We start from the raw sequence: 27327 nt of genomic DNA, 5'->3' as shown, positions 1-27327 counted from the left end.
GCTTAAAATGCTGTATTGCTTACCTTACCCCCACTGTGGCCTGCTCCAACGCTGTTCTGTTCTCCCTCTTGCCTGTGGTTGGCTCCTTGGCATCACCATGTACAATGCAGGGCTATTAACCTTACATTGTTTGTGGAGGAGGCTTGGGTGCAATCATGGCCTGGAGCGGTTAATCATGCGCTTTGAACCTCATGTGTTAAGGGTCTGGTGCTGGATGGATTTGTCTACTTTTTATTGCTAGGGACTCCACCCCACTTTGGGACTCCACTGGAGAGATTTCCCCTCATTTCTTTAAACTGTGGCACCAGGACAAGAAATTAATGGAATTAGTGTTGGTGATACGGGAAGATTAAAACTTTTGAGTTCCTAACCTTTTATCACAGTCCTTATTTTTATTTTTATCATAAAAACATATAATTGTCCGAAATCCAGCTTTATTAATTGTGTTTGTGACGGAAGTGTGAGCGGCACAAAAACACACATGGAGATTAAGAATGGTTTTAGGCCAGTTGCATATAAAGAAAGGAGACCCCAGAAGTTCCATATACACTGGTAAAACTGGATAAACACAAAATCGAACCCTGTTACGTTGTTAAACCATAGGTTTCATTCAAAAATACAAACCTTAAGTGACGCATAGGAACCTACTCTTCTGTATTGAACTAGAACATATGCTTACGCATCTAGTGGTGGCCCTTCCAGTCTTCCCCCACTCCTAAACCACCCCCCCTCCTTTTCTCAGAAATTAGCCATAAAGTGTTAGATTCATAGTATAATGATGTTAGAAGATTGGACAATCCTCTGCGGAGACAGCTCCTTGTTCCTTGTTTCGGTTTTATAGTTTTGTTTTATGTCAGTAGTCTTTCTATGCTCATAAGTAAAGGCACCCAGATAGGGCTAATGGCTTGAAAGATCCAATTGGGACTTACCTGGTCTCAGTCGGCTGATTGCGGGCAGCAAGGAAGGACGCTCTTATGTGCCTGTGAACCAAACGGTCTGGTGTTAATTCATCTGTCTCGGATCCTGAAGAAGCCTTCACACTTGGACGAAACGCGTAGATCCAGCTCCAGAAATACCCACATTTCAAGATGTTGTCCTATTTTTAGGCTTTTGATATCGAGAAAATGTACTACTTTTTTTAACATTGTCTATATGTCTATTTATGCCTGGCACTCTCAAATCCTTCTATTTCTACCCGTTTCTCCTGAGGGAGTGAGAGGGGTGGTTATTCCCTACTGTTATGCCTTGCTAGTGAGGGATAGTGCCTTGGTATATTATTATTCTCTTTTTTTGTGCAATATTAGAATCTCTCCCCACCATCCCCCAATACTTATCTGGACTTACAAATGTCAGTTAATACCCGTTCACAGTTTGCTTCCATCAGGGGTGACGGGTCCAAAAACTTTTTACTAGAATAATCTCAGTATGTACTGCTTATTTAAACATGAATAATAATCATTGTTAAAAAAAGAATGGTTTTAGATCCCCTAACCAAGGGGTTTGTTTATTTGGGGGTGCTGAAAAAGCAGGAATTCAGATAAGGGGAAGCTCATAGGGCAATAATCCAAACACAGTGAGGGACAGGCAGAAATTTACCAGGATGACAATAGGGCACATCCAAGGGTGAGTCCACATGCACAGGGCAGCAATTTGGTACAGCAGAAGTTAAGTCCAGGGTCACAGGGCAACGATCTTGTTGCAGGGAGTAACAGGCCACAATCTGGTACAGCAGGGTTAAGTCCAGGGCCACAATCCAGGCACAAAATGGACATGCAACAATCTGGTACAGTAGGTGTTAATGTGATTGTAAAGGAAAAATGTTTAAGAAAAATAATAAAAATGTCATATTTACCTGCTCTGTGCAGTGGTTTTGCCCAGAGCAGCCACAATCCTCCTCTTCGCAGCCCCCCTGACAGCGCTCTGGGCCCCCCTCTTGACAAGTGCCCCCATAGCAAGCCACTTCCCGGCCAGCTCAGGCCCACCCCCCGCTCCTGCCTCACTGGCTGTGATTGACAGCAGCAGGAGCCAATGAATCCTGCATCTCAGCCAATCAAGAGTGAGATACCCAGGAGAGCCCTGAATCTCGTGCATATCGCTTGATCTGGATTTGGCCTAGGTAAGTATTAGAGGGGGTTGAGGGGGAAGCTGCACACTGCTCCCTCCTTCAGCCTTTACAACCACTTTAAGCCCAGGGCAACAATCCATGCACAACAAGGGTTCAGGCATTCACCATCCAACAGCAACCTTAGGTGAAAAAGTCGAGACAGAGTGGCAGGGAAAGGAGCTCCAGAAGGCAGAGGTTCTTCACAAACTCTTTGCAGGTTCTCAGAGGGCTTTGTGTTCTGGGAGCAGCTTCAGGACCACACAGGCAGCAGATGCAGGAAGAGCAGAGGAGAGAGTAGAGTCCAGAAAGCCTCCCAGGCAATGCGTAACTACAAGTTCCAGCAGCCCAGAAAGAAATACACAACCCATACGGAAATATCTGTCTCAGCAATTCCACACATCTTCTAGCCTAGTAAGACCTGCAGCCATGAGCTCCTTTGTCCATTACTGATATAAACTCTGAACTGTCTTTGTTATCTGGTACTTTAAATTCAGCCATAGATCTCCGCTCCGGTTTCTTGGTGCCGAGGTGTCCGGCTCTATATTGGTGCATCTGATTTAAAGATCGTTCTTTTCACAAAACATATGTAGCACTGCCCCCTAGAGGACTGTTGAGAATTACACTTTCTGGATTCCCCTGGGTTACCCATAGCAACGGACAGCAGATAACAGCATTAAAAGTTCTTGACCCAGTCAGTAATCCATCCAGGGGATGTTGGTTTTTGTGGTTTTATTGAGAACTTGGATAGGATAAGGGATGAGTGGGATACTCCAACTATTACCTATTCACATTCTGAGGGACAGCTTGCTGTAGAATGCGGCAAGGCCGCTGCTTCACTTTACCACTAAATGAAGGTACTTTAAATATTCTTGTGTAAATATTCTCTTCAGGGTTCTGAAACTGGCACCCCCTTTCCTCTCAATGCCTGTGTGCTGACACCCAACTGCTGACCCTAGCTTCTGGAGTGGTCCCCTTCCTGGCAGACCCCCGGGCAAGTTCCTCTGTACTCAGGGACACTGTTTTTCCAGCGTCACCGTTGCCTCCAGACTCCACTTGTCAGCATCCACCGGACCGGGTTCAGCAACACCTTCAGGTTCACCAGACTGACTGCCTGTGACAACCTTTCATAACTGCATAAGGAGAAACAGCCGTACCCTCCTTCTGAGACTTGGCTTCTCGCCCAAAGACCCCCTGTCACATGTGCACTTGACTTTTATAGCCTATCCCAGGATGCACCACTGTTTGTGCCAACCCACTGGGACAGCTACAAAAGCCTGTGTGTCACTGGCTGGGTTTCCTCCACTGTCCAACAGGCCTCCCTATTGTGGGGACAGTCCCTCAGACCAGATGAATCACACATGGACACATGCAAAAGGCATAACTAATAATCAGACTCCCCTGATAAGCAGACAGAGCAAACTATATTCCACCTGCCTAGCACCCACGTGTCTAGGTGGGTGCTACACAAAAAAAAGAAATATCCAATATTTGTGACTTACATTACAGTGTTATTTGTCTTATCTCCTTCAGATGGACGATACAGAAGTGACACCGAAGAGCTTTCCATTACCCCTTCAGATGGGGAAATAGAAGATGATGAGGTCACATCCGATTCTTCAGAAGAAAGCCCCATAGCCGCAAATCTCCATCCAGAACCTCCTAGTGCAGATTCATCACCCAATGCCTCCACACGTTGGGGGTGGTTTCCTGACCATGCCTATCATACCATCCAGCACACACCACAGACAGAAGATAGGCCTTTCCCGTGTTATGAGTGTGGGGAGTCTTTCACCATGATAGAAGAGCTTATTTCACACCGTGCCAATCACAAACTGGAAAAGCCATTTTCATGTTCTGAATGTGGAAAATGTTTTGCTCGGAGATCCAATCTTCTTCAACATCAGAAAATTCACACGGGGGTGAAGCCTTTTTCATGTTTGGAATGTGGGAGAGGTTTTACAGAGAGATCCAGTCTTATTCAGCATGAGAGAATTCACAGGGGCATCAAACCTTTTTCATGTTCCCACTGCGGGAAAGGCTTCACTCAGAGATCCAGTCTTACTGAACACGAGAGGATCCACACAGGTGTGAAACCATACTCATGTTCTGAATGTGGCCGATGTTTCGCTAAAGGGTCAAATCTTACCGCACATCTGAGAATGCACTCTGGGGAGAAGCCATTTGCCTGCTCCGAATGCGGTAAAAGTTTTCTCTTTAAATCGTATCTTATAGTACACGAAAGAATTCATACCGGGGAAAACCCGTATACGTGTTCGGAGTGCGGGAAGTGTTTTTCTCAGAAGCAGCATCTGATTTCACACCAGGGGACTCACACGGGCAAGAAGCCATTTTCATGTTCGGAATGTGGGAAATCTTTTTTCCAGAAAGCCCGTCTTATGTCTCATCAGATGACTCACACGGGCAAGATGCCTTATTCCTGTTCTGAGTGCGAGAAGTGTTTTTCCTATAAACATTTACTCCTTAAACACTATAGAGTGCACACAGGAGAGAAGCCCTTTTCCTGTATGGAATGCGGAAAGCGGTTTTTTGAGAGAAAACGCCTCCTCTCCCATCAGAGATCTCACACCGGGGAGAAGCCGTATTCCTGTTCAGAATGTGGGGAGAGTTTTACTTCGAAACATTCACTCACGGTTCACCATAGAGGTCACACGGGAGAGAAGCCGTACTCCTGTTCAGAGTGTGGGAAATGTGTCACCACAAGGTCAAGCCTTGCCAAACACCAGGCACGTCACACGGGGATGAAGCCATTTTCTTGTTCTGTATGTGGCAAACATTTTTTCCACAAATCTATTCTCATCACGCATGAAAGACTTCACACGGGGGAGAAGCCCTATTCCTGTTCCGAATGTGGCAAATGTTTTAGCGATAAATCAAATCTTACTTCACATCAAATAATTCACAAGAGTGATCTTCAATACATCTGTTCAGATTGTGGGAAAGGATTTAAAAGGAAGTCAGACCTGGCTTCTCATAGTAGCCGAATCCACAAGAAAGGAAACCCTGTCTAGCAGTGGAAGATGCAAATGGTAGAAGCCATAAAAATGAACTTCAGCCGAATACAATTGCCACGTACTGTGAAGTACTTGAATCCAGTACCACATTCATCAAAAATATTGTTTTTCAAGAAGCTAAAATCTTTGTTCATTTTTAGTCCTAAAGGGATAATGATGTGTTGGGAATCCAAAGACTTCTCATTGATTGAATTGCCATTAAGTTAAATAAAACCAAAACCCGCAGAGTTTCATGTTTTGTGATCATTTTTTATCCACTTCTGGACCGTAGGATTTTCCCCTTTAATGACCAGGCCATATTTTGCGATTCGCCACTGCGTTACTTTAACAGAAAATTGCGCGGTCGTGCGACGCTGTACCCAAATAAAATTTACGTCCTTTTTTTCCCACAAATAGAGCTTTCTTTTGGTGGTATTTGATCACCTCTGCAATTTTTATTTTTTGCGCTATAAACAAAAAAAAGCGATAATTCTGGGAAAAAAAAAAAACAATATTTTTTACTTTCTGCTATATAACATTCCCAAAAAAAAAAAAAGTAAAAATCTAAATTTTTTTAAATTTTAGGACAATTTGTTTTCTGCTACATATTTTTGGTGGAAAAAAAAAAATTGCAATAAGCGTATTTTGATTGGTTTGCCCAAAATTTATCGCGTCTACTAACTACGGGAAAGATTTATGTAATTTTTATTGTTTTTTTTTTTACTAGTAATGGCAGCGATCTGCGATTTTTAGTGGGACTGCGACATTGCGGCGGACAGATCGGACCCCTAACTGACATTTTTGACACTTTTGGGGGGACCAGTGACATTACTACAGTAATCAGTGCAAAAATATGCACTGTTACTGTAATAATGACACTGGCAGGGAAGGGGTTAACACTGGGTGATCAAGGGGTTAAATGTGAGCCTAGGGGAGTGATTCTAACTGTGAGGGGGGCGTAGCTTGTGAAATGACCATAGAGACATGTGATCCTATATAGAAGGATCATAGGGGCTCTGTGATCATTCCAGGGAGAAGAACGGTCAGCTGTGTTTACAACAGCTGACCGTTCTTCTCTCTCAGCAGGGAACAATCACGGGTGTCAGGCGGCAATCGGAGCCACCTGCCCCGTGCATCGGAGTCCCTGCTGCCGAGTGGGGGCGGGAGTGCGCTGCCGGCGGCGCGCGCTCACCCCCTAGCTGCAGATGCGCGACCGACATAGGTCTACGTCGGTTTGCGCAGGAGGGCCGCCCTGCCGCAGTAAAAAGGCGGCAGGTGGTCGGCAACCGGTTGATTTAACATTTTTTAAAAGTTTTTATCACATACCTGGTGCTGGAGGCCAATGGAGAGAGGGCTTCCCTTGCTCATAAGTTCCAGACTCCCTTGAGGCTGGGTTCACACCGATGCAAATTGGGTGCCGGTTTCCCCCACATCCAATTTGCATGACAGGAGAGTGTGACTGGCTCTCAATGGAGCTGGTTCACGCAGCTACGGAGCGCACTGGAAAAGGGTCCTGTGCGTCTTTTGCTCCATTTCAGGAGTGATTACAGGCAAAAATTCTGACCTGATTTGCACCTGAAACAGTGAACAGACACGGACCGGACCCCAGGCATGAACCTGCAGCCGCATCAGTCTGAACCCAGCCTCAAGGTGAAACGGGAAGTAAGGTTCAAAGAAGCACAGGTCGCCTGCTGGAAATTCAGAGATGTTCTGACTGGAGTGCCTTCAGATGAGATGTCCAGGTACTCAGACGGGACACGGGTGGGAAGTAGCAAAATGACCAGGAGCCGGAAGAGAAGCCAGTTCAAAGCCAAGGTCAGGTATTGGGTGTGGACAAGAGCAAACATAGTCAGATAGCTGGGGTCATACACAGGAGAGCAGGATAAGGTCTGTTACCGTATATACTTGAGTATAAGCCGACTTTTTCAGCATGTTTTTTTATGCTGAAAAAGCCCCCCTCGGCTTATACTCGAGACACGGTCTCACTTACCTTTTCTCCGGTCAGTGCTCATGCGCCGCCGCCGCTCAGGAAAGCCTGTACACGTTCGGGTATTCCGGGGCAGACGGCGCATGCGCGTTGGCGCCGTGAAGCGCCATTTTGAAATGTAAGGTGCCTCTTTTAAAGGTAAGTGAGACTCCTCCACAGCCCCTGCATTTCTGCAGGAGATGCAGTGCTGCGGGCATGGTACAGGAGATTCACCTGTACCATACCCGCAGCACTGCATCTCCTGTGCCACGCCTGTACCATCCCCTGTGCCACGCCTGTACCATCTCCTGTGCCATGTGTGTACCATCCCCTGTGCCACGCCTGTACCATCTCCTGTGCCATGTGTGTACCATCTCCTATACCATGCCTGAACCATCTCTTGTACCATGCCCACAGCCCTGCATCTCCTGTACCATGTCCGCAGCCCCTGCACCATGCCTGCAGCCCCTGTTTTGGGTCTCGTGGTGGTCCAGTTGGGTCCAGTAGCTGCTGCATTTCCCACACCTAGGCTTATACTCGAGTCAATAAGTTTTCCCAGTTTTTTGTGGTAAAATTAGGTGCCTCTGCTTATATTCGGTTCGGCTTATACTCGAGTATATACTGTAAATTAGCCGAGGACAAGTCCAGGGGCAAGCGTAGTCAGTATAATTAGTGCTGGAAGAATTTTAAATTTTAGGGGAGTGGCAGTGGTGCAATATTGAGGCGAAATTTGGTGGGGAAGACGACTGAGCGGTGTAAACACAACTAATTTATTTTATTAACAACTCAAACCGTGAGCCTTTTAACATAAAAGGGAGCCTATTTCTCAACCTGGAGCCCATAAGCAGAAAATAAAATATTTGCAAAAATTCACAAATGTTATAAAAATATATTTTTAAGAGATAGCCAAAAAATGTACAAAACAAATATGCAATCCCTCTAAATACCATAGCCTAGTTTTCACACATTGGAATTTGAAAACCATTTAATGCCGCCTTTCTCAACCTTTTTTTACCCCAGGGGAAACCTTGAAATAATGTTCAGGTCTCAGGGAACCCCCTGCTAAAACCAATTAATTGTTGGCCGGTGGGTGAATGCCCCTTACATTAGTGATTAGAAGAAGAATGCCCCGTCCTCTTATACTGAAGGTCAGAATGCAACCTCTACAACAGTGGTCTGCAAACTGCTGCCGGAGGTTATATGCGGCCCTTTGTTTGCCTTTTCTGGCCCTTGGGGCAATATTCTTGCCACTATCAGCAGCAGTAGGTCATCTTCTTGCCACTGACACCAACAACCGGGCAGAGATGTATAGTAACGAAGTAGAACTACTTAAGTACTGTACTTAAGTACCGAAAGGCGGTATCTGTACTTTCCTAGAGTAGAATTTTTTTCTCCTACTTCCACTTTTACTTCACTACATTTTTTCGATGATTTCGATACTTCTACTCCGATATATTTTTTTTGTGCTGCATAGTTACTCGTTACAATTATAAAAATTACCACTGCCAGAACAGTAGATGGCAGGTTGCATAAAGCTCAAAAAAATGTGTATAATGTAATTTGTAAATGAGCGCATACGAAAAAAAAAAGGCTGTGTATAATAAAAGCTGCTATACCAAATCTTTCCAATAAAAAGAAAATATGAAACAAACAAATAAATGGTGCTACAGCGCTTAAAGTGCATCAAGAAACTACTAACAAACACAGGTTAATCATTTGAATAAATCATTTGAAATAATAAAAAACAATATGACGTTCAAACTTTTGACTTCTTTCTTTAATAACTACATAACACAGTACTTGTACTTTTACTTTCAGTACTTGAGTAGAATTTTTTTTTCAAAACTACTGGTACTTTTTTACTTTTAGTACTTAAGTAGCAAATTTTTTGAAAAAACTACTTGCAATACTTAAGTAAAAAAAATGTTGAATACTTTAGTACTTCTACTTAAGTAACTTTTTCTGTGAGCACTTCCACTTCTACTCAAGTCACTTTTTGATCGAGCACTTGTACTTTTACTCAAGTAGAAATTTTGAGTACTTTATACAAGTCTGCAACCGGGTATTAGTCCTTTCACTAATACCAATGATGGGGCACTATTCCTCCCACTGATACCAATGATGGGGCCCTATTCCTCCCACTGACTCCAATGATGGGACACTATTCCTCCCATTGACCAATGATGGGACACTATTCCTCCCACTGATAACAATGATGGGACACTATTCCTCCCACTGATACCAATGATGGAACACTATTCCTCCCACTAATACCAATGATGGGGCACTATTCCTCCCACTGATACCGGGACACTATTCCTCCCTCTAATACCAATGATGGGGCACTATTCCTCCCACTGACACCAATGATGGGGCACTATTCCTCCCACTGACACCAATGATGGGGCACTATTCCTCCCACTGATACCAATGATGGAGCACTATTCCTCCCACTGATACCAATAATGGGGCACTATTCCTTCCACTGATACCAATGATGGGGCACTATTCCTCCCACTGACACCAATGATGGGGCACTATTCCTCCCACTGACACCAATGATGGGGCACTATTCCTCCCACTGACACCAATGATGGGGCACTATTCCTCCCACTGATACCAATGATGGAGTACTATTCCTCCCACTGACACCAATGATGGGGCACTATTCCTCCCACTGACACCAATGATGGGGCACTATTCCTCCCACTGATACCAATGATGGAGCACTATTCCTCCCACTGATACCAATGATGAGGCACTATTCCTCCCACTAATACCAATGATGAGGCACTATTCCTTCCACTGACACCAGTAATGGGGCACTATTTCTCCCAATGAAACCAATAAAGGGGCACTATTATTTTCAATGACCCCAATTCATTTATTTGCTTTTAGCTCAGGCTATACTACACCCCTGTTTCTGACATTGCACTCTCTTCCATTCTTCTCTCCTGTACACATCTACAGTCTCACAACTGTGACAGTGGGATTATAGGCTTCTGAGGGTGAGCTGACAGCAGGGCTAAATGACACACAAGTGTCCCCTGTCACTCACAGTTCTTAGTCATGGTTCTTGGCATGTGCCCTGGGTGTCCAGTGGTAACAACACCATGGTGGGGTTGAGATCTACCCATCACATGACCGCAATTGACAGTTAGATCAAGATCAATCTGTTACCGGCTTGTACTATAAGCTAAATTGTATATTGTATACTCTGACCCATTTTCTCTATACAGTGTTACATATTCCGATCCCCGCACTCTATATGCTATGTTATATTATACCTACACTTATCTGTTCACTCTATATGTGTCAGGGCACCAATACTCGTACAGCTAATGCTCATACTCATGCAGCTCATGCTTGTGCACATGTTCCAGCACAGAGATGGACTTTGGCCAGTAACCAGCATGCACTGTCATGTTGGCACATTCTTAATTCTGGGAATGGCACCAAGCTGCCTATTTAAAGGAGGCCCAGATGTCTGTCCTTTTCTGGATGTTCTTCAGTTACCCATGACCTGGGTTCCTGCTCTTGCTGTTTGATCTCCCATTGCTGACCCAGCCTGCGTCTTCCTGATAACGACCTCGGTCTGCTGCTTGCCTACACTTCTCCTGCTCTTCGTGTATGATTGTGGCTTGGCTTCTGACTATGTCCTTACTGTCTATCCATGCTGACCCTGGCTTGCCATTTGACCACATCCCTGATCCTAATGGTTGTCTTCATCTACCTCTGACTATGTGCCCTTGCAGCCTCTATGCCAAGCTTCTGAGGTCCAGTTCCTGGGTGGCATCCCTGGTCCTCTTCTGGTGTACCTGCACTGTTGCTGACTGCTGTTCAGAGGCCACCACTGCTTGCTACCTGATTAATAGCACACATGCTCCTTTGCACCCTGGGCCCCTGCTCCACCCTCAGGGGTACTTGGACCAGAGCCCCAAGGGGAAGCCTTCATGTCACTTTGGCCTCCAACCAAGGTACGTGACAATATGCTATGCTGACAACTATATTCATCAACTATATTCATCTGGACAGCATGGGCAGTGAGTTCCCACCTTGCACCTCCTCGTCTGATGTGTCTTACCCAGAAGATGGGAGGTAAGGAAAAGACGAAACGTCCCAGGAGGCGGAATGGTTTTCATTTTTTTCTATTTTTCGGGTCGGCGGGCGGCGTGATTGACGGTGGATTTACATTGAGGGACGCTATTTTTTTTGGACCTCCTCGTCTGATGTGTCTTACCCAGAAGATGGGAGGTAAGGAAAAGACGAAACGTCCCAGGAGGCGGAATGGTTTTCATTTTTTTCTATTTTTCGGGTCGGCGGGCGGCGTGATTGACGATGGATTTACATTGGGGGACACTATTTTTTTTGGACCTCCTCGTCTGATGTGTCTTACCCAGAAGATGGGAGGTAAGGAAAAGAGGAGACGTCCCAGGAGGCGGAATGGTTTTCATTTTTTTCTATTTTTCGGGTCGGCGGGCGGCGTGATTGACGATGGATTTACATTGAGGGACACTATTTTTTTTACTTTTTAATAAAGGATTAGTCAAAAACTGTCTCGTGTGGGTATTGCTTTTCTACACTTTTTTGGTGATTGGGTAGGGGTACTATGTACCCGATAGACATGTGCAGAGCGATGACACCCATTGTGGGTAGGGGGGCATTGACAGAAGTGAAGAGTGACATGGAGAAGCAGTATCAGGGCCAAGCACTGGTAAGGTAACATGGGAGTTTTTAGCAGTAATGAAGAGAAAGCAGGACATTAGGGCAGAGGAATCAGTAATAGAAGGGAGAACAGGGGTGCTAAAAAAAAAGAACTGGCAGTATTGGTGACAAAGGAACTGGAAGGCCAGGGGCTGCAGTGACTAGGGTGCTAGGTGACAGTGGGGTTCAATTAGCCTGGGAGTTAAGTGGAAGCAGGGTTCAGAAACATCTGACTTGTCTATGAATGCAACTAAATTTTGCGCATACATGGGAAAAGTATATGGTTGACTTCTCCTTGATAGTTCCCTGGCTGTCTTGTGCCACCTTCAATTTTGAATTTTCACTCATTTTTAGTCCCAATGGCAATGGTTAAGGAGAGGAAATATCCCAGCAGAGAAGCAAAAACTCATGTACATGTGAAATTATGAAAATTAACAATTTGCCATTTTTTAGCTAGCAGGTGCAGCCCCTGGCTCCTTTTCACATGTTTTGCCCTACAGCTTGCTGCCTGTTGTCAAATGAATGACTCCGATGGGCATCTCACTGCTTTTGGGACAGCTCAGTTCACTGTTTCATTCATACAGTCTCAAAACAGATAGCATCTATTGTGCTATTTCTTATGCTAACCCACATTGCTCTGGGAATTCTTTATCATGCAATAAATGTTTATTTAGAAAGCAAAGATTGTATCCTAATAAAAACAAACATAAAATCTGTTTAATAATGTATAAATGTTAAGCAAGACTTACTAAAACTTAAGTAAACCATTTAGCACCCCCCTCTTTTATAATAATTAATAATAAATAAGTATTTACCTGAAATGAAAACTATCATACTCCCACTGACTATAGTTCAGTTCAGGGAAGCAACACAAGTTTGTGCAGACCCACTGACATTTAAAGTCAAACTCCGGACCTAAAAGAGTATTTTCCTCATTTTAGAGAGACTTTCTCTTACTTCCATTGTATTTCCGAGGCAGGAAGTGAAGGGAAATCTCTCCAATGGGATGCAGGTAACAAACAAAATAAATAAACCCTTCTCTACTCTATCAGAAACGAATAAACAGAACATTGTATAAAATACTTATCAAAATGTACTTTTCCTGGTACCGATCCATGGCAGCAAACGTGGTATTATCCCCGCCTACTTCCGCCCACAGGACCAGTGCAGAGTGTTGGTGCCCACACAACACCAGGAACAAACTGGGTGGGTTTAGTATGCTGACTTTGGCACCAGGACAGGTACATTTTGGTAAGTATTTAATACAATTTTCCCTGTTCCTGGTGCCAATTGTGCAGCATACAGGTGGTAGACCAATATCTTGCTACCATGGTGGGAAGCTTAAGCAAAACCTATTTTGAAAGAAAGTGAAAATTCTCCCACTTTCGTAGGTAAATCAGCTGTAGTGAGGACTTCTGACTCCATTACTACTTCTGAAGAAACGTGCCATAAGAGGACCAATTTGGCTGTCTTGCCTATCGTCACCGTCGACACCCCTGTGCAAGGTGCCCATGATGTAGAAATGCTGCAATGATTTGCCATTATTACTCATGGTGGACCCAGCCCAGCCATATAGGAGTCTCTTTGAACAAACTTTAGGAACCGCTAGGCCGGGGATGGCGAACCTTTTTGAGCCCGAGTGCCCAAACTTCATCACAAAACCAACTTATTTGCCAACACTGCCATTAAACTGTAGACACCCAGGTGATGATCGCACACTCCAAGAGGGATTGTAGTAAATTCAGCACTCACACGACTCTGGCGTTCAGTGTCGGTGTGCCTGGCTTCTCCTTTTGTTGGTGCCTTTGATTACCCTCCTCACTCTTGATGGTGTCGTCTCAGCACCGTCCTCTTGCTCCTTTCTGGCAGGTTCAACTCCAGGGGCTTTTGTGGCTTGGGCTCTTTCTCCCTCCTGAACCACCTCAGCCTCCTCTCACTCTTCTCTCCACACTCCTCTCACTCTTGCACTCACTTGTCTCTCAGTCCTTTTTTTTTTCCTGGGCTCCAGGCTTTCTCCTCTTATTTTCTCAGGGTATGCTGGGGTTGTAGTTTTTCTTTAATTGATTAAAAAGGAGCCATAGTCTTTCCGGGACTACATGTCCCATGCTGCATTTGTCCTGGCTCCTCATTGGTCCCTGGCTTCAGCCAATGGGGAGGCAGGAGGAGTCAGAGTGGGCGGCGATCCCTGCAAGCACCACTTTGTCCCTGAAGAAGGAGGGCAAACGGGGGAGATACACTGACAGCCCGAGCTTGCTTCTCCTATTGGCAGTGGTGGTGGCTCTCGTGTACCCACAGGGAGAGCTCTGCGTGCCAGCTGTGGCACGCGTGCCATGGGTTCGCAATCACTGCGCTAGGCGATTGTGCTCTGATGCCTTCTAACCTTATTGGTTTCTAAGGAGGTAGGTATAGCTTTTCAGACTACCTACATGACTCCATTGTTTGCAAGGGTACGATCCTTGATCTGGATGCATTGAGGGAGGGGCTTTTTTTCTCAGAGAGTAGGTGCAGGAACCCCCCCCCCTTTTCTCCACCCCCTATCCACCCCCAAGCACATCCCTTGGTCCCACTCCCTACCCACCTCCCAGTACAGCCTCTTTTAGAGAACACAGAAGTATCCTTCTGTGGTGCTAAGTAATTTGTATGGAACTTGTTAAAAATAAGAAGAAAAGAAGCAAAATAGATCCCCTGCTGCCAGCAACAATAGACCCCTTAGAAACAAGAGATCACCCACACAAAAATGCCCCCCCCACAACAAAATACCACCCCAGCAACAATAGATCCACACTAGCGACAACAGACCTCCAGCAACAACATTAGATTCTCCAGCAGCCAGCAATAATAGACCTCTCTCTCAACAGTAGATCCCTCCTAGCAACAACTGACTCCCCAGAAATATAAGATCCCTCCTAGCAACAATAGATCCTCTTCCACCCCTATGCAAAAATAGATCCCCACTAGCGACAATAGATCCCCCAGCGGCCATCCTCAATAGACCGTCCAGCACACCCCAGTACCCCTTGTACTTAAATACATTCAGTATTGGAGGTGCCGGAACTGCGTTCCCCCACGTTCCCCCTGAAAAAAGCCCTGGTTTAACCTAAGGATGTCCAAAAACAATCCCAGTGTGGGTTAGGCAAACCACAAAACTGTGAACTGCCTGTAGCTCAAAAGAGCCTTCCATCCAAAGCTGGTTTAGATGGGACGAATGTCTAACTGGTAGAACTTAGAGAAAGTAGAATGGGCTGTTGTGTGGGCGTCAACACTTTAACGCTATGCACTGGTCCTATGGGCGGAAGTAGGCTGGGCTACTACCTCATGTATGCTGCTATGTTGGCGCCGGGAAAGATATGTTTGGGCTATGCATATACTTTAATATGGCTTCTCCCCTGTAGGAGTTGTTTGGGCTATGCATACACTTTAATATGGCTTCTCCCCCGTAGGAGTTGTCTGATGTTCAACAAAACATTTCTTCAAAAGTCACCCTTTTATGAGTTTTCTGATGTGCACGAAGATGTATTTCGGTGAGAAAATATTTTCCACACTTTGAACACGAACACCCCTTCTTCTCTAAGTGAGTTCGCTTGTGTTCATTAAGCCGCAACTTCCGAGAAAAAGTTTTCCCGCATAAAGAGCACGTCATTTGAGACTCCAACAGGTGCTGTCTTTGGTGTAAGACAAGGTCGTCTCCCGCCCTAAAAGATTCCCCACAAATGGAACACGGGAATTTTTCACTCGCTCTGTGAATGGCATGATGGATGATGGGAGGTGGGTTATCCAGAAGACTCTGCTCTTGTGTAGAGGAATTGGAAAGCAGATTTCCACCACCATGAGTTGCTGGATTTCGTTTTTCAGTATTAGGATTTTCTCTTGAAGAAATGGAAGCAATGTCGTCAACCTCTATGTCATCATCTGTAGAAATGGCGGGGTGTTTCTCCAGGTTCTTCCCACTGTGCTGTCCATCTGAAGTGAATAAGAGTAGAATAAAAGTGATATTTAGAGTATAGCTTAACTCAAGTCAGGGATGCAGCCCATACCAGAATGGGATCTTGGGTTTAAATTGAGATCCCCTTTTTGTTAAGAAACTCTCCGTGAGGCACCATGGACAGGGATTAAACCTTAAATTTACTCACTAACCACAGTCTTATCTCCTGGTTCATAGAAGGACACCCTATATCCATCATGTATGATATCCTAATGTGTATGTCCTCTATGTCCTACCAGCCAATCTATCCTTAAACTGAACCTGTTTTGCAAAGCAGGACAACAGGTTAATGTAATAGTGGCCTCAAAGCAGCTTACATACCCCCCCAATCACTTCAGCCCACACCACCATATCCCCCCATGCCAGTTTACTTACCTTGCTCTGCGGGACTGATAGGCGGCGGTGGCTTCCCCCTCAGTCTACATGTCCCCTCTCGGCGACCGTCTCCTCCTCCTTCTTGGCCAAACGGATGCCTTCTCCTTTTGGCCAATCTGCAAACAGGTTTCAGGACCCGCTTCCTGATTTTCCGGGAGTAGAATCAGTGTGGCAATAGTGAATATTCATTCGCTATTGTCACACAACGGGGTGGGCTCAGGGCGCAGTGCTCTACGCCCCGAGCCCACCCTTTTTTGAAGCCTGACAGGCGGCGGCGGCGGCCTCCCCCTCAGTCTACATGTTCCCTCTCGGCGGCCGTCTCCTTCCTCCTTCTTGGCCAATAGGATGCCTTCTCCTTTCGGCCAATCGGGAAACAGGTCTCAGGACCCGCTTTCTGATTGGCCGGGAGGAGAATCAGTGTGGCAATAGAGAATATTCTTTCACTATTGTCACACAACTGGGTGAGCTCAGGGCACAGTGCTCTGCGCCCCGAGCCCACCCTTTTTTGAAGCCTGACAGGCGGCGGCTTCCCCCTAAGTCTCCATGTTCCCTCTCGGCGGCCGTCTCCTCCCTCCTTCTTGGCCAATAGGATGCCTTCTCCTTTCGGCCAATCGGGGAAACAGGTTTCAGGACCCGCTTCCCGATTGGCCGGGAGGAGAATCAGTGTGACAATAGCAAATATTCATTCGCTATTGTCACACAACTAGGTGGGCTCAGGGCACAGTGCTCTGCGCCCCGAGCCCACCCTTTTTTGAAGCCTGACAGGTGGCGGCGGCTTCCCCCTCAGTCTCCATGTTCCCTCTCGGGTGCCGTCTCCTTCCTCCTTCTTGGCCAATAGGATGCCTTCTCCTTTCGGCCAATCGGGAAAAAGGTTTCAGGACCCGCTTCCTGATTTGCCGGGAGGAGAATCAGTGTGGCAATAGTGAATATTCATTCGCTATTGTCACACAACTGGGTGGGCTCAGGGCACAGTGCTCTGCGCCCCGAGCCCACCCTTTTTTGAAGCCTGACAGGCGGCGGCGGCTTCCCCCTCAGTCTACATGTTCCCTCTCGGCGGCCGTCTCCTCCCTCCTTCTTGGCCAAACGGATGCCTTCTCCTTTCGGCCAAACGGGAAACAGGTTTCAGGACCCGCTTCCTGATTTGCCGGGAGGAGAATCAGTGTGGCAATAGAGAATATTCATTCGCTATTGTCACACTACTGGGTGGGCTCAGGGCTCAGTGCTCTGCGCCCCGAGCCCACCCTTTTTTGAAGCCAATTAGAGCTTCTGGCTCTAATCACGTACTTCAAAAAAAAATCCCCTATTGGAATCTTTACATCCGGCTTCCTGCATGTAGATTAGGGGGCCGGACGCATGGATGGGGGGGGGCGGCTCCCCTGCGCCCCTAATGGACGGGCCGCCACTGCTTGTATCTTAGTGCAGACTTCTGGGAAAATTGGTGAGCCAATCGCACAAGCAGGAAATTATGTTTCTGGGTGTGGCCAGTACACATTCTGTGTACAGAACAGCTCCAGGCGGCCATATTGTATTGCATTTTCAGAAAATTACAACAGCTGCAGATTGAAAAGGAAAGGTAATTTTTAATAACATTCAATTACAATATGATTTGTGTCGCAATTGTGTAGGCTATATTGTTTTATCTTTATTTGCTGATTTTTTTTTTTTTTTTTTCCCCACGAAAGTGGAGTTACCCTTGAAGAAAAAGGCTTGGCTCTTGTCTGGATTTAGTGTTTATTACTCACCTGAGATGATCTCTGGACGAATTTCTCTCTTCTTACATGGATCATTACCCCTCACATATGGCTCTTCTGCTTTCTCTTCATGTCTAATAAGATTTTTCCTCTTACAAAGACAGAATAGTACAAATATCAGTATATTTTTTACTGAGATTGCATAAGCCTTTATATACACTAGGTAATAAAGAATATTATTGAGACCTACAGCCCTACCTACCTGATCCTTCTGAGGGATCTCCTGATGTTCCTGTGTGGAGTCCCGGGAATACAGAGGACGGAGACATCTCTCTGGGGCATTTCTGTTACTGGATCCATCTGTAGGAAACACACATATAGGTATGTAAGAGTAGTTATGATGTTTATTAGATGTAATTATTCAAAAGTAGTCTACAGAAGCCAAAGTCCAACAAAAAGTGCCTTCCAAACAAGACCAACCTGTGTTGGTGTTCTCCACCAAATGTATTACTCACATGTGCGGATATACCTAGGAACTTCCTCTTTTGTAATCCTCACACGTCCTTCTTCCTCCTCTTCACTTTTGACCTCTGTCTGAGTGTCTCTGGTGTCTGTGAATAAAGATGAGAGTGAAGCCCCCTGTACTGAGATGTATGAGAGACCCCAGAGAGTGTATGGGGGGGGGACTGGCCAGGTAACCCCCAGCTCTGATGATCCCCTGCTCAGTAGTAACCCCCAGCTCTGCTGATCCCCTGCTCAGTAGTAACCCCCAGCTCTGCTGATCCTCTGCTCAGTAATAACCCCCAGCTCTGCTGATCCTTTGGTTTTCTGATCCTCCTGGACACATCTCTTGGCTGGTAACACACAATGATATGATGTGAGGAGGAGAGCTGGAGTCGAAAAGAGGCTGATGCCTCCTAAATCCCCCATTAGGCACATACTGTCCCCCCATTACTGTCTACTGACAGAGGAGGGGGGAGAAGAAGAGATTGTTGTAGAGACTGAACAAGGAGAATCTGGGACTCTTCTCTGGATATACTGTTTATTTCTCACCTGTGCTGATCGCTGGAGGGATTTCCACCTCCTTACATAGACCATCACCCATTATAGACATCTCTTCTGCTTCTTCTTTCATTTCAACTTTTATATTAATTGGATTTTTATTCTAATAGATACAAACAATTAAATTATATTTATTGTCCAAGACTCACTAAGCCTTTGTATAATGTATATTTGTAAGACATTTAGTTCCATCTACCTGATCCTCCTGAAGGATCTCCTGATCTTCCTGTGTGGAGTCCCGGGAATACAGAGGACGGGGACATCTCTCTGGGGGATTTCTGTTACTGGATCCATCTGTAGGAAACACACACACTGACTGAATACATTGTTTCTATGTCTTTATCAGTGGCTGTGAGTATCTAGGGCAGGGGTGTCAAACTCAATTTCATTGCGGGACGCTTCAGCATTATGGTCGCCCTCAGAAGGTGACCACTATCTGTAGCCCACCACTTTTAGAAATCAAGAGCCCCCACCCTCCCTTACATCTCAGTGCATCCCCTTTACCACGTGCTGCTACTGGGAAGAAGCTGGAAGCAGAGCTGGGAAGCAGCAACTGCAGGGTCTGGAGGAAGGCTGGAGTCAGGTGCCGTAGTGTGCTGAATGCTGAAACCAGTGGAGGCAGAGAGGAGGGGGTGCTGCAGCTGCACAGAGAGGTGCAGGATCTGTAGGAGGAGTTGTGTCCTCCTCTCTGCTGCCAACTGCTAAGTTGGGGGGGCGGGGGGATGGTCCTCTCTGCAGCTGCAGAGGGGGAAGCACAGGATCTGGCAGAGGAGTTCTGTCCTTTCTGCTGCCGTCTGCTGAGACAAGGTGGGGGCAGAGATGAGGGAGATGCAGCAGCTGCAGGAGAGGTGCAAGGGCCACATCAAATGGCCTTGGGGGCCGGATTCGGCCCTCGGGCCTTGTGTTTGACATCTGTGATCTAGGTGGATCGTCAATACTCTTCTCTCATTTACAAGAAATGAAAGTCTCCTCTTACCCGGGAATGTGAGGGGTGGCTTGTTCACCTTTATGACATGAGGGATTTTGGGAGTATCACATGGCATCAATCTTATTTATGTTAATAATAAAATATCTTGAGTTTCAAGACAAGCCAACAGAAAACTTACTTTAACCGGTTGCGAACTGCGCACCGTATATTTACTGCGGCAGTCAGCCCCGGGCAGGCAGAGTGACGTAGATCTACGTCGCTAGCCTGTCACCGGGTTTTGAGCCAGTAGCGGGCGAGCGCGCGCCCGCTGAGGCTCGTTCACAGAGGTGTCCGGGAGTGTGACCGGCGGACCCGATGTCTGCCGGTCACACTACGATCGTTGCTAGAGCGGGAGAAAGGCAGAGCAGCTTATGTAAACAAGCCGCCTGTCATTCTCCCCTGTGTAAAAATGGAGATCAGACGGGTCTACTATGTAGAACCGTTGATCTCTGTTTTTACACTAGCAGCCATGTCCCACTACAGTTAGAATCACGCCCCTAGGACACACTTAACCCCTCCCTCTCCAATACAGTTAACCCCTTCCCTGCCAGTGTCATTTTTACAGTAACAGTGCATATGTATAGCACCGATTACTACAGTAATGTCACTGGTAACCCCAAAAGTGTCAAAAATGTCAGTCAAGGGTCCAATCTGTCCGCTGCAATGTCGCAGTCCCGCAAAAAAAATCGCAGATCGCCGCCATTACCAAAAATGACATAAATCTTTCCCTTTGTTAGTAAACGCGATAACTTTTGCGCAAACCAATCAAAATACGCTTTTTGCGATTTTTTTTACCAAACATAGGTAGCATAAAACAAATTGGCCGAAACTTTTAAAAAATTTTGATTTTTACATTTTTTTTGGGGGGAATTTCATATAAAAAAATGTGAAAAATATTGTTATTTTTGCAAAATGTATTTGTTTATAGCGCATGATCAAAAAATCGCACAGGTGATCAAATACCACCAAAAGAAAGCTCTGTTTGTGGAAAAAAAAAAGGACATGAAATTCGTTTAGGTACAGTGTCGCACGACCACGCAATTGTCCGTTAAAGTCACGCAGTAAAAAATCGCAAAAAACCCCCTGGTCAGGAAGGGGGTAAAATTTTCCTGGGCTTAAGTGGTTAAAACAGGAAAAGATCATTTATAAAAGACAGTTTCTTGGCTGGTAACACACAATGACATGATGTGAGGAGGAGAGCCGGAGTCTAATAGAGGCTGATGGCTCCTGACTCCCCCACTGGGCACATACTGTCCCCCCATTACTGTCTACTGACAGAGGAGGGGGGAGAAGAAGAGATTGTTGTAGTGACTGAACAAGGAGAATCTGGGACTCTTCTCTGGATTTAGTGTTTATTACTCACCTGTGCTGATCTCGGGAGGGATTTCCACCTCCTTACACAGATCATCACCCATCATAGACGTCTCTTCTGCTTCTTCTTTCGTTTCAACGTTTATATTAATTGGATTTGTATTCTAATAGATACAAACAATTAAATTATATTTATCGTCCAAGACCAACTAAGCCTTTGTATAATGTATATTTGTAAGACATTGAGTTCCATCTACCTGATCCTCCTGAGGGATCTCCTGATGTTCCTGTGTGGAGTCCCGGGAATACAGAGGACGAGGACATCTCTCTGGTGGGTTCCCATTACTGGATCCATCTGTAGGAAACACACACACTGACTGAATACATTGTTTCTATGTCTTTATATTGAAGGTAGGGATGAGCTTAGGCGTGTTCAGATCCAGTTTGATTGAGCCGGACAGGAACCTGTTACCTGTTCTGCGCCAATGATAAATGGCCGAGGCATTCCCCGACCCACAGATGCTCAGCTTCATTGGCGGGCTTGGCCATGTGGGTTCGGACTAGGATCTGAAGTCACCCGGGCTCATCCCTAATCTGATGATGTGTGCATCCAGGTGGATCCTCAATACTCTTCTCTCCTTTACAAAAACTGAAAGTCTCCTCTTACCCGGTGATGTGAGGGCTGGCTGGCTCGCCATTATGACGTCCTTGTAGAGATCCTTGTGTCCTTCTATATACTCCCACTCCTCCATGGAGAAATAGACAGTGACATCCTGACACCTTATAGGAACCTGACACACACAATGATACAGTCACCATCCAGACACATCCCTTGTCTGTTACTGGATAATGTCCCGGAATTCCCGGCACCGCTCACCTCTCCCGTCAGCAGCTCAATGATCTCTCTGGTGACTTCTTCAGCTTTCTTGTTCTTTCTCAGGGAGTGAGATGAAGGATCTATTATGGGGCTTTGGGTCTTCATCACATTGGAAGCAACCAAGCCCTCAGATATCTTGAAAGCTATATAATTCTATAATAAAGGAAAACACCAAGGTATGTCACCATCCCAGCTAGAATACATATTAAAAATAAATTCAAATTACTGCCATTGCAATGGGTTTCATATCCCCAAACATGTGTGTGTTTAAAGGCCCGTACACACGATAAGAAAATCTGAAGGGAAATTTCGTCCGACGACCGATCTGTCGATTTTTGGATTGTTAGTATGGTGCTTTCGACAGCCGACTCCGACTTTTCGGCTGACAAAATCCTGGTGTGCAGGCTATATAATTTTTGTCCTCCGTCAACACAACGTCTGATTTTCGTCTCATTAGTACAGATTTCGACAGGAAAAAATCTTATGAGCAAGACTGGGCATGCTCAGAGAGGAAAGAACACATACAAAACAATCCAACACATGACATCACTTCTGAAGTAGAATTCTGTCGTACAGGAAAATTTGTATGAAAATAACCTCTTCACTTTCCACATCAGACTGGCATGCCACAAAAAACGGACGACAGATCGTTCGATAATCTGATCGTGTGTACGGGGCTTTATTAGTGTAGCACTACCTACATAGGAGCCTCTAAGTAGTTTGCCTGGATCTTTTTCCCAATAGTTTCCACTCAGCACAACACACTGTTCAATCACTCTTCAGGCTCATTAACTAGTCTAAAGCCCCGTACACACGCAACGATTATCGGCCGACCGGTCGTCCGTCTTTTGTCCAGAGTGGTGTTTTGTTGGTTGGAATGTGCCTAGACTGCACACTAATTTTCTCGGCCAACAAAATTCTACTTCAGAAGTGATGTCATGTGTTGGTTTGTTTTCTTTGTGTTTTTTCTTCACTGAGCATGCCCAGACTTGCTCATCAGATTTTTCCCTGTCGAAATCTGTACTGACTGCACGAAAATCGGCCGTTGTGTTGACGGCCAACAAAAATTTTATAGCCTGCACACCAGATTTCTTTCGGCCGAAAAGTCGGAGTTGGTTGTCGGAAGCATCATACTAACAAGCCGAAAATCGGCAGATCGGTCGTCGGACGAAAATTCCCTGCCAATTTTCGACGCGTGTGTACGGGGCTTTAGGGTATGTGTTTTCTGATGCTTTATTGTAGAACTTGGAAACTCCAGTAAACCTTAGCAACAATTTGAGGACACTGAACTTTCTCTTCAGAACAATGAGCCAAGCACTTGCAGAAGTAAAGAGTGGACTAGGCTTTGAAGTAGAAACTTGAGGAGATTTATCTTCCTCTTGTTGGACAGTCCGAGCAAAGTCCTTTCACTAAGAATTAAAATTAGACTGACCTCTTCAGAACACATGACACAATGTCCCCTATAAACATGCTGACTCTAGCATAAGAGGGATGACCTCAGCACACCTTCTATGGCAGGGAAATTTCATCTGACGACCGGTCTTCCGATTTTCGGATTGTTAGTATGGTGCTTTCGACAGCCGACTCCGACTTTTCAGCTGAAAAAAAACCTGATGGGCAGGCATAAAAATTTTTGTCCTCCTTCAACACACGTCCGATTTTCGTGCAGTCAGTACAGATTTCGATGGGGAAAAAACTTTGAGCAAGACTAGGCATGCTCACAGTGGTGGGATTCAAAAATTTTAGTAACCAGTTCCGACTTTCCCAGCAGAATGACCAGCGTGCCCCCTTTCAATGCACAGTGACCAGCGTTCCCCCTTTCAATGCACAGTGACCAGCGTGCCCCCTTTCAATGCAGAGAGACCAGCGTGCCCCCTTTCAATGGACAGTGACCAGCGTGCCCCCTTTCAATGCACAGTGACCAGCGTGCCCCCCTTTCAATGCACAGTGACCAGCATGCCCCCTTTCAATGCACAGTGACCAGTGCTGCGTGCCCCCCTTTCAATGCACAGTGACCAGCGCTGCGTGCCCCCCTTTCAATGCACAGTGACCAGCGTGCCCCCCTTTCAATGCAGAGAGACCAGCGTGCCCCCCTTTCAATGCACAGTGACCACAGCATTGCCCCCACTCATTGCAGAGTGCCAGCCACAGCATTGCCCCCAATGATTGCAGAGTGCCAGCCACAGCATTGCCCCCAATGATTGCAGAGTGCCAGCCACAGCATTGCCCCCAATGATTGCAAAGTGCCAGCCACAGCATTGCCCCCAATGATTGCAGAGTGCCAGCCACAGCATTGCCCCCAATGATTGCAGAGCGCCAGCCACAACATTGCCCCCAATTGCAGAGCGCCAGCCACAGCATTGCCCCCAATTGCAGAGCGCCAGCCACAACATTGCCCCCAATTGCAGAGCGCCAGCCACAACATTGCCTCCAATTGCAGAGCGCCAGCCACAACATTGCCCCCAATTGCAGAGCGCCAGCCACAACGTTGCCCCCAATTGCAGAGCGCCAGCCACAACATTGCCCCCAATTGCAGAGCGCCAGCCACAACATTGCCCCCAATTGCAGAGCGCCAGCCACAACATTGCCCCCAATTGCAGAGCGCCAGCCACAACATTGCCCCCAATTGCAGAGCGCCAGCCACAACGTTGCCCCCAATTGCAGAGCGCCAGCCACAACATTGCCCCCAATTGCAGAGCGCCAGCCACAACATTGCCCCCAATTGCAGAGCGCCAGCCACAACATTGCCCCCAATTGCAGAGCGCCAGCCACAACATTGCCCCCAATTGCAGAGCGCCAGCCACAACGTTGCCCCCAATTACAGAGCGCCAGCCACAACGTTGCCCCCAATTGCAGAGCGCCAGCCACAAAGTTGCCCCCAATTGCAGAGCGCCAGCCACAACGTTGCCCCCAATTGCAGAGCGCCAGCCACAACGTTGCCCCCAATTGCAGAGTGCCAGCCACAACGTTGCCCCCAATTGCAGAGCGCCAGCCACAACGTTGCCCCCAATTGCAGAGCGCCAGCCACAACATTGCCCCCAATTGCAGAGTGCCAGCCACAACATTGCCCCCAATTGCAGAGTGCCAGCGACCCCCCCCCCCCCGCGAGACCCATGCACTTACCTCACGGACGGTCTCGCAGTCGGCTCCCCGCGTCTCCGAGTCCTCCAGCGGAGCCTCCTTCTCGTCCAACGGCACGGTGTTTGCCTTTCGGCCAATCAGGAAGCGGGAGGACCCGCTCCCTGATTGGCCAGGAGGAGGATCATGTGACAATAGCGAATTCTCATTCGCTATTGTCACAGAATGGGCGGGCCGTGGCGCCACGTCTGCCTGAGCGCGGGACATTCAATTGTCCTGCGCGTCCTCAGACGCGCAGAGGGATTCAGCCGGTTCTGCGAACTTGCAGAAAGTTAGCAACCGGTTCTATGGAACCGGTGCGAACCGGCTGAATCCCACCACTGCATGCTCAGAGATGAAAGAACACATACAAAGCAATCCAACACGTGACATCACTTCTGAAGTAGAATTCTGTCGTACGGGAAAATTCGTATGAAAATAACCTCTTCACTTTCCACATCAGACTAGCATGCCACAAAAAACGGACGACAGATCTTTCGATAATCTGATCGTGTGTACGGGGCTTTATTAGTGTAGCACTACCTACGTAGGAGCCTCTAAGTAGTTTGCCTGGATCTTTTTCCCAGTAGTTTTCACTCAGCACAACACACTGTTCAATCACTCTTCAGGCTCATTAACCAGTCTAAGGGTATGCTTTTTCTGATGCTTTATTGTAGAACTTGGATGCTCCAGTAACCCTTAGCAACAATTTGAGGACACTGAACTTTCTCTTCAAAACAATGAGCCAAGCACTTGCAGAAGTAAAGAGTGGACTAGGCTTTGAAGTAGCAACTGGACAGTCCAAGCAAAGTCCTTTTACTAAGAATTAAAAATAGACTGACCCCTTCAGGACACGACACAATGTCCCCTATAAACATGCTGACTCTAGCATAAGAGGGATGGCCTCAGCACACAGTCTATAGCAGTAAAGATAGTGGGGATAAGCGGGTCCCACCTAGGTGCTCAAACACAGAAAGACCCCCATAGTGTAGTATGTACCGTTTACATATAATGGCAAGTAGTAGTAACTCACGATTCAGGCTGATCGATTCAGTGAGGTAGATGCAGCGCCGGAGTGCTTCCGCGTTCCAAGGCTGGCAAGCTGCAGACCGGAAGTGAGGTTGACGCAGGTAACCGCCCTACCCGTTTCGTCATTGGACGTCTACTGGAGCAGTGTTTCTTAATTCCGGTCCTCGGGATCCTCTAACAGGCCAGAATTTAAGTATTACCTTGGAGAGATGCAGACTAGAATACTGCAATCACTGAGGAGAAACTGAGATCACCTGGGATGTAATTTAGTTATCTTGCCATTCTGGCCTGTTGGTGGGTCCCGAGGACTGGAGTTGAGAAACCACTGGTCTATAGGATCTCTCTCACCAGTCTGTACTCACAAATGTCCTTGGAAAATTGGTTGCCTTCTTCCAATATCCTTACAACTCCTCCACCCTGTGATACCAGACCAGATCCTCAAACAACAGTCCCTCAGTCAGCTTTCAGCAACTTTCAGCCAAGCAGTCTGCCAGGTAGCCCACCTGAGGCCTCAACACACTGCAGGCACATGGCAGGATGGCCTAGGGGGCTAGCATCCGGAGGGTCTGGTAAGCGGGGAAAACGGCCGAGACGTGGCGGGAGGGGGGGCACCTCTTCCGCCGCACCATAAGGGTGATCCCGCTGCAAATCCGCCGCTGAGACCACCCTTATCTGAAAGCCCCGCTGTTGAAAAAAATACCCCAGTATTTATCGTCAAAGGAGCATTGTAAAACTGCGGCGGGCGGTCAGTAAGTGGTTAACCTCTTGCCGACCGCCGCACGACTATTTACGTTGGCAGTCAGCCCCTCACAGGCAAATCGACGTAGTACTACGTCGCTAGCCTGTGAGGCTCTAGCGGGCGAGCGCGCGCCGCTGGAGGCGTGCTCCCGCCCCCGCTTGTTCACGGACCCCCCCCCCCCCGCGCGTGTGAGCGGGAGAAAGGCAGGCGGCTAATGTAAACAAAGCCGCCTGTCATTCTCTCCTGTGTAAGTGCAGAGATCATACGGTCCTGCTATGCAGGATCGTATTTCTCTGCAGTTACACACACAGCCACATCCAATAACAGTTAGAAGCACGCCCCTAGGGACACACTTAACCCCTCCTTCTCAAATAAAGTTAACCCCCTCCCTG

The 27327-nt window shown here is 46.8% G+C and overlaps 1 protein-coding gene across 1 annotated transcript in view; it reads left to right on the top strand.

The window, feature by feature from the left end:
• Positions 1–27327, top strand: part of LOC309564372 (uncharacterized protein) — a 107620-nt gene that overhangs the window by 21690 nt on the left and 58603 nt on the right. Inside the window, exon 11 of the mRNA XM_082268999.1 lies at positions 3635–5127. Coding sequence (XP_082125125.1) covers positions 3635–5127 — 1493 coding nt within the window. The remainder of the gene's footprint in view (positions 1–3634; positions 5128–27327) is intronic.

Source organism: Pelophylax lessonae, assembly GCF_965119305.1.
Source record: "Pelophylax lessonae genome assembly, chromosome: 9".
Lineage (NCBI taxonomy): Eukaryota > Metazoa > Chordata > Amphibia > Anura > Ranidae > Pelophylax > Pelophylax lessonae.
The sequence above is the reverse complement of the archived record's forward strand: the minus strand, read 5'-3'. Positions and strand labels throughout refer to the sequence as shown.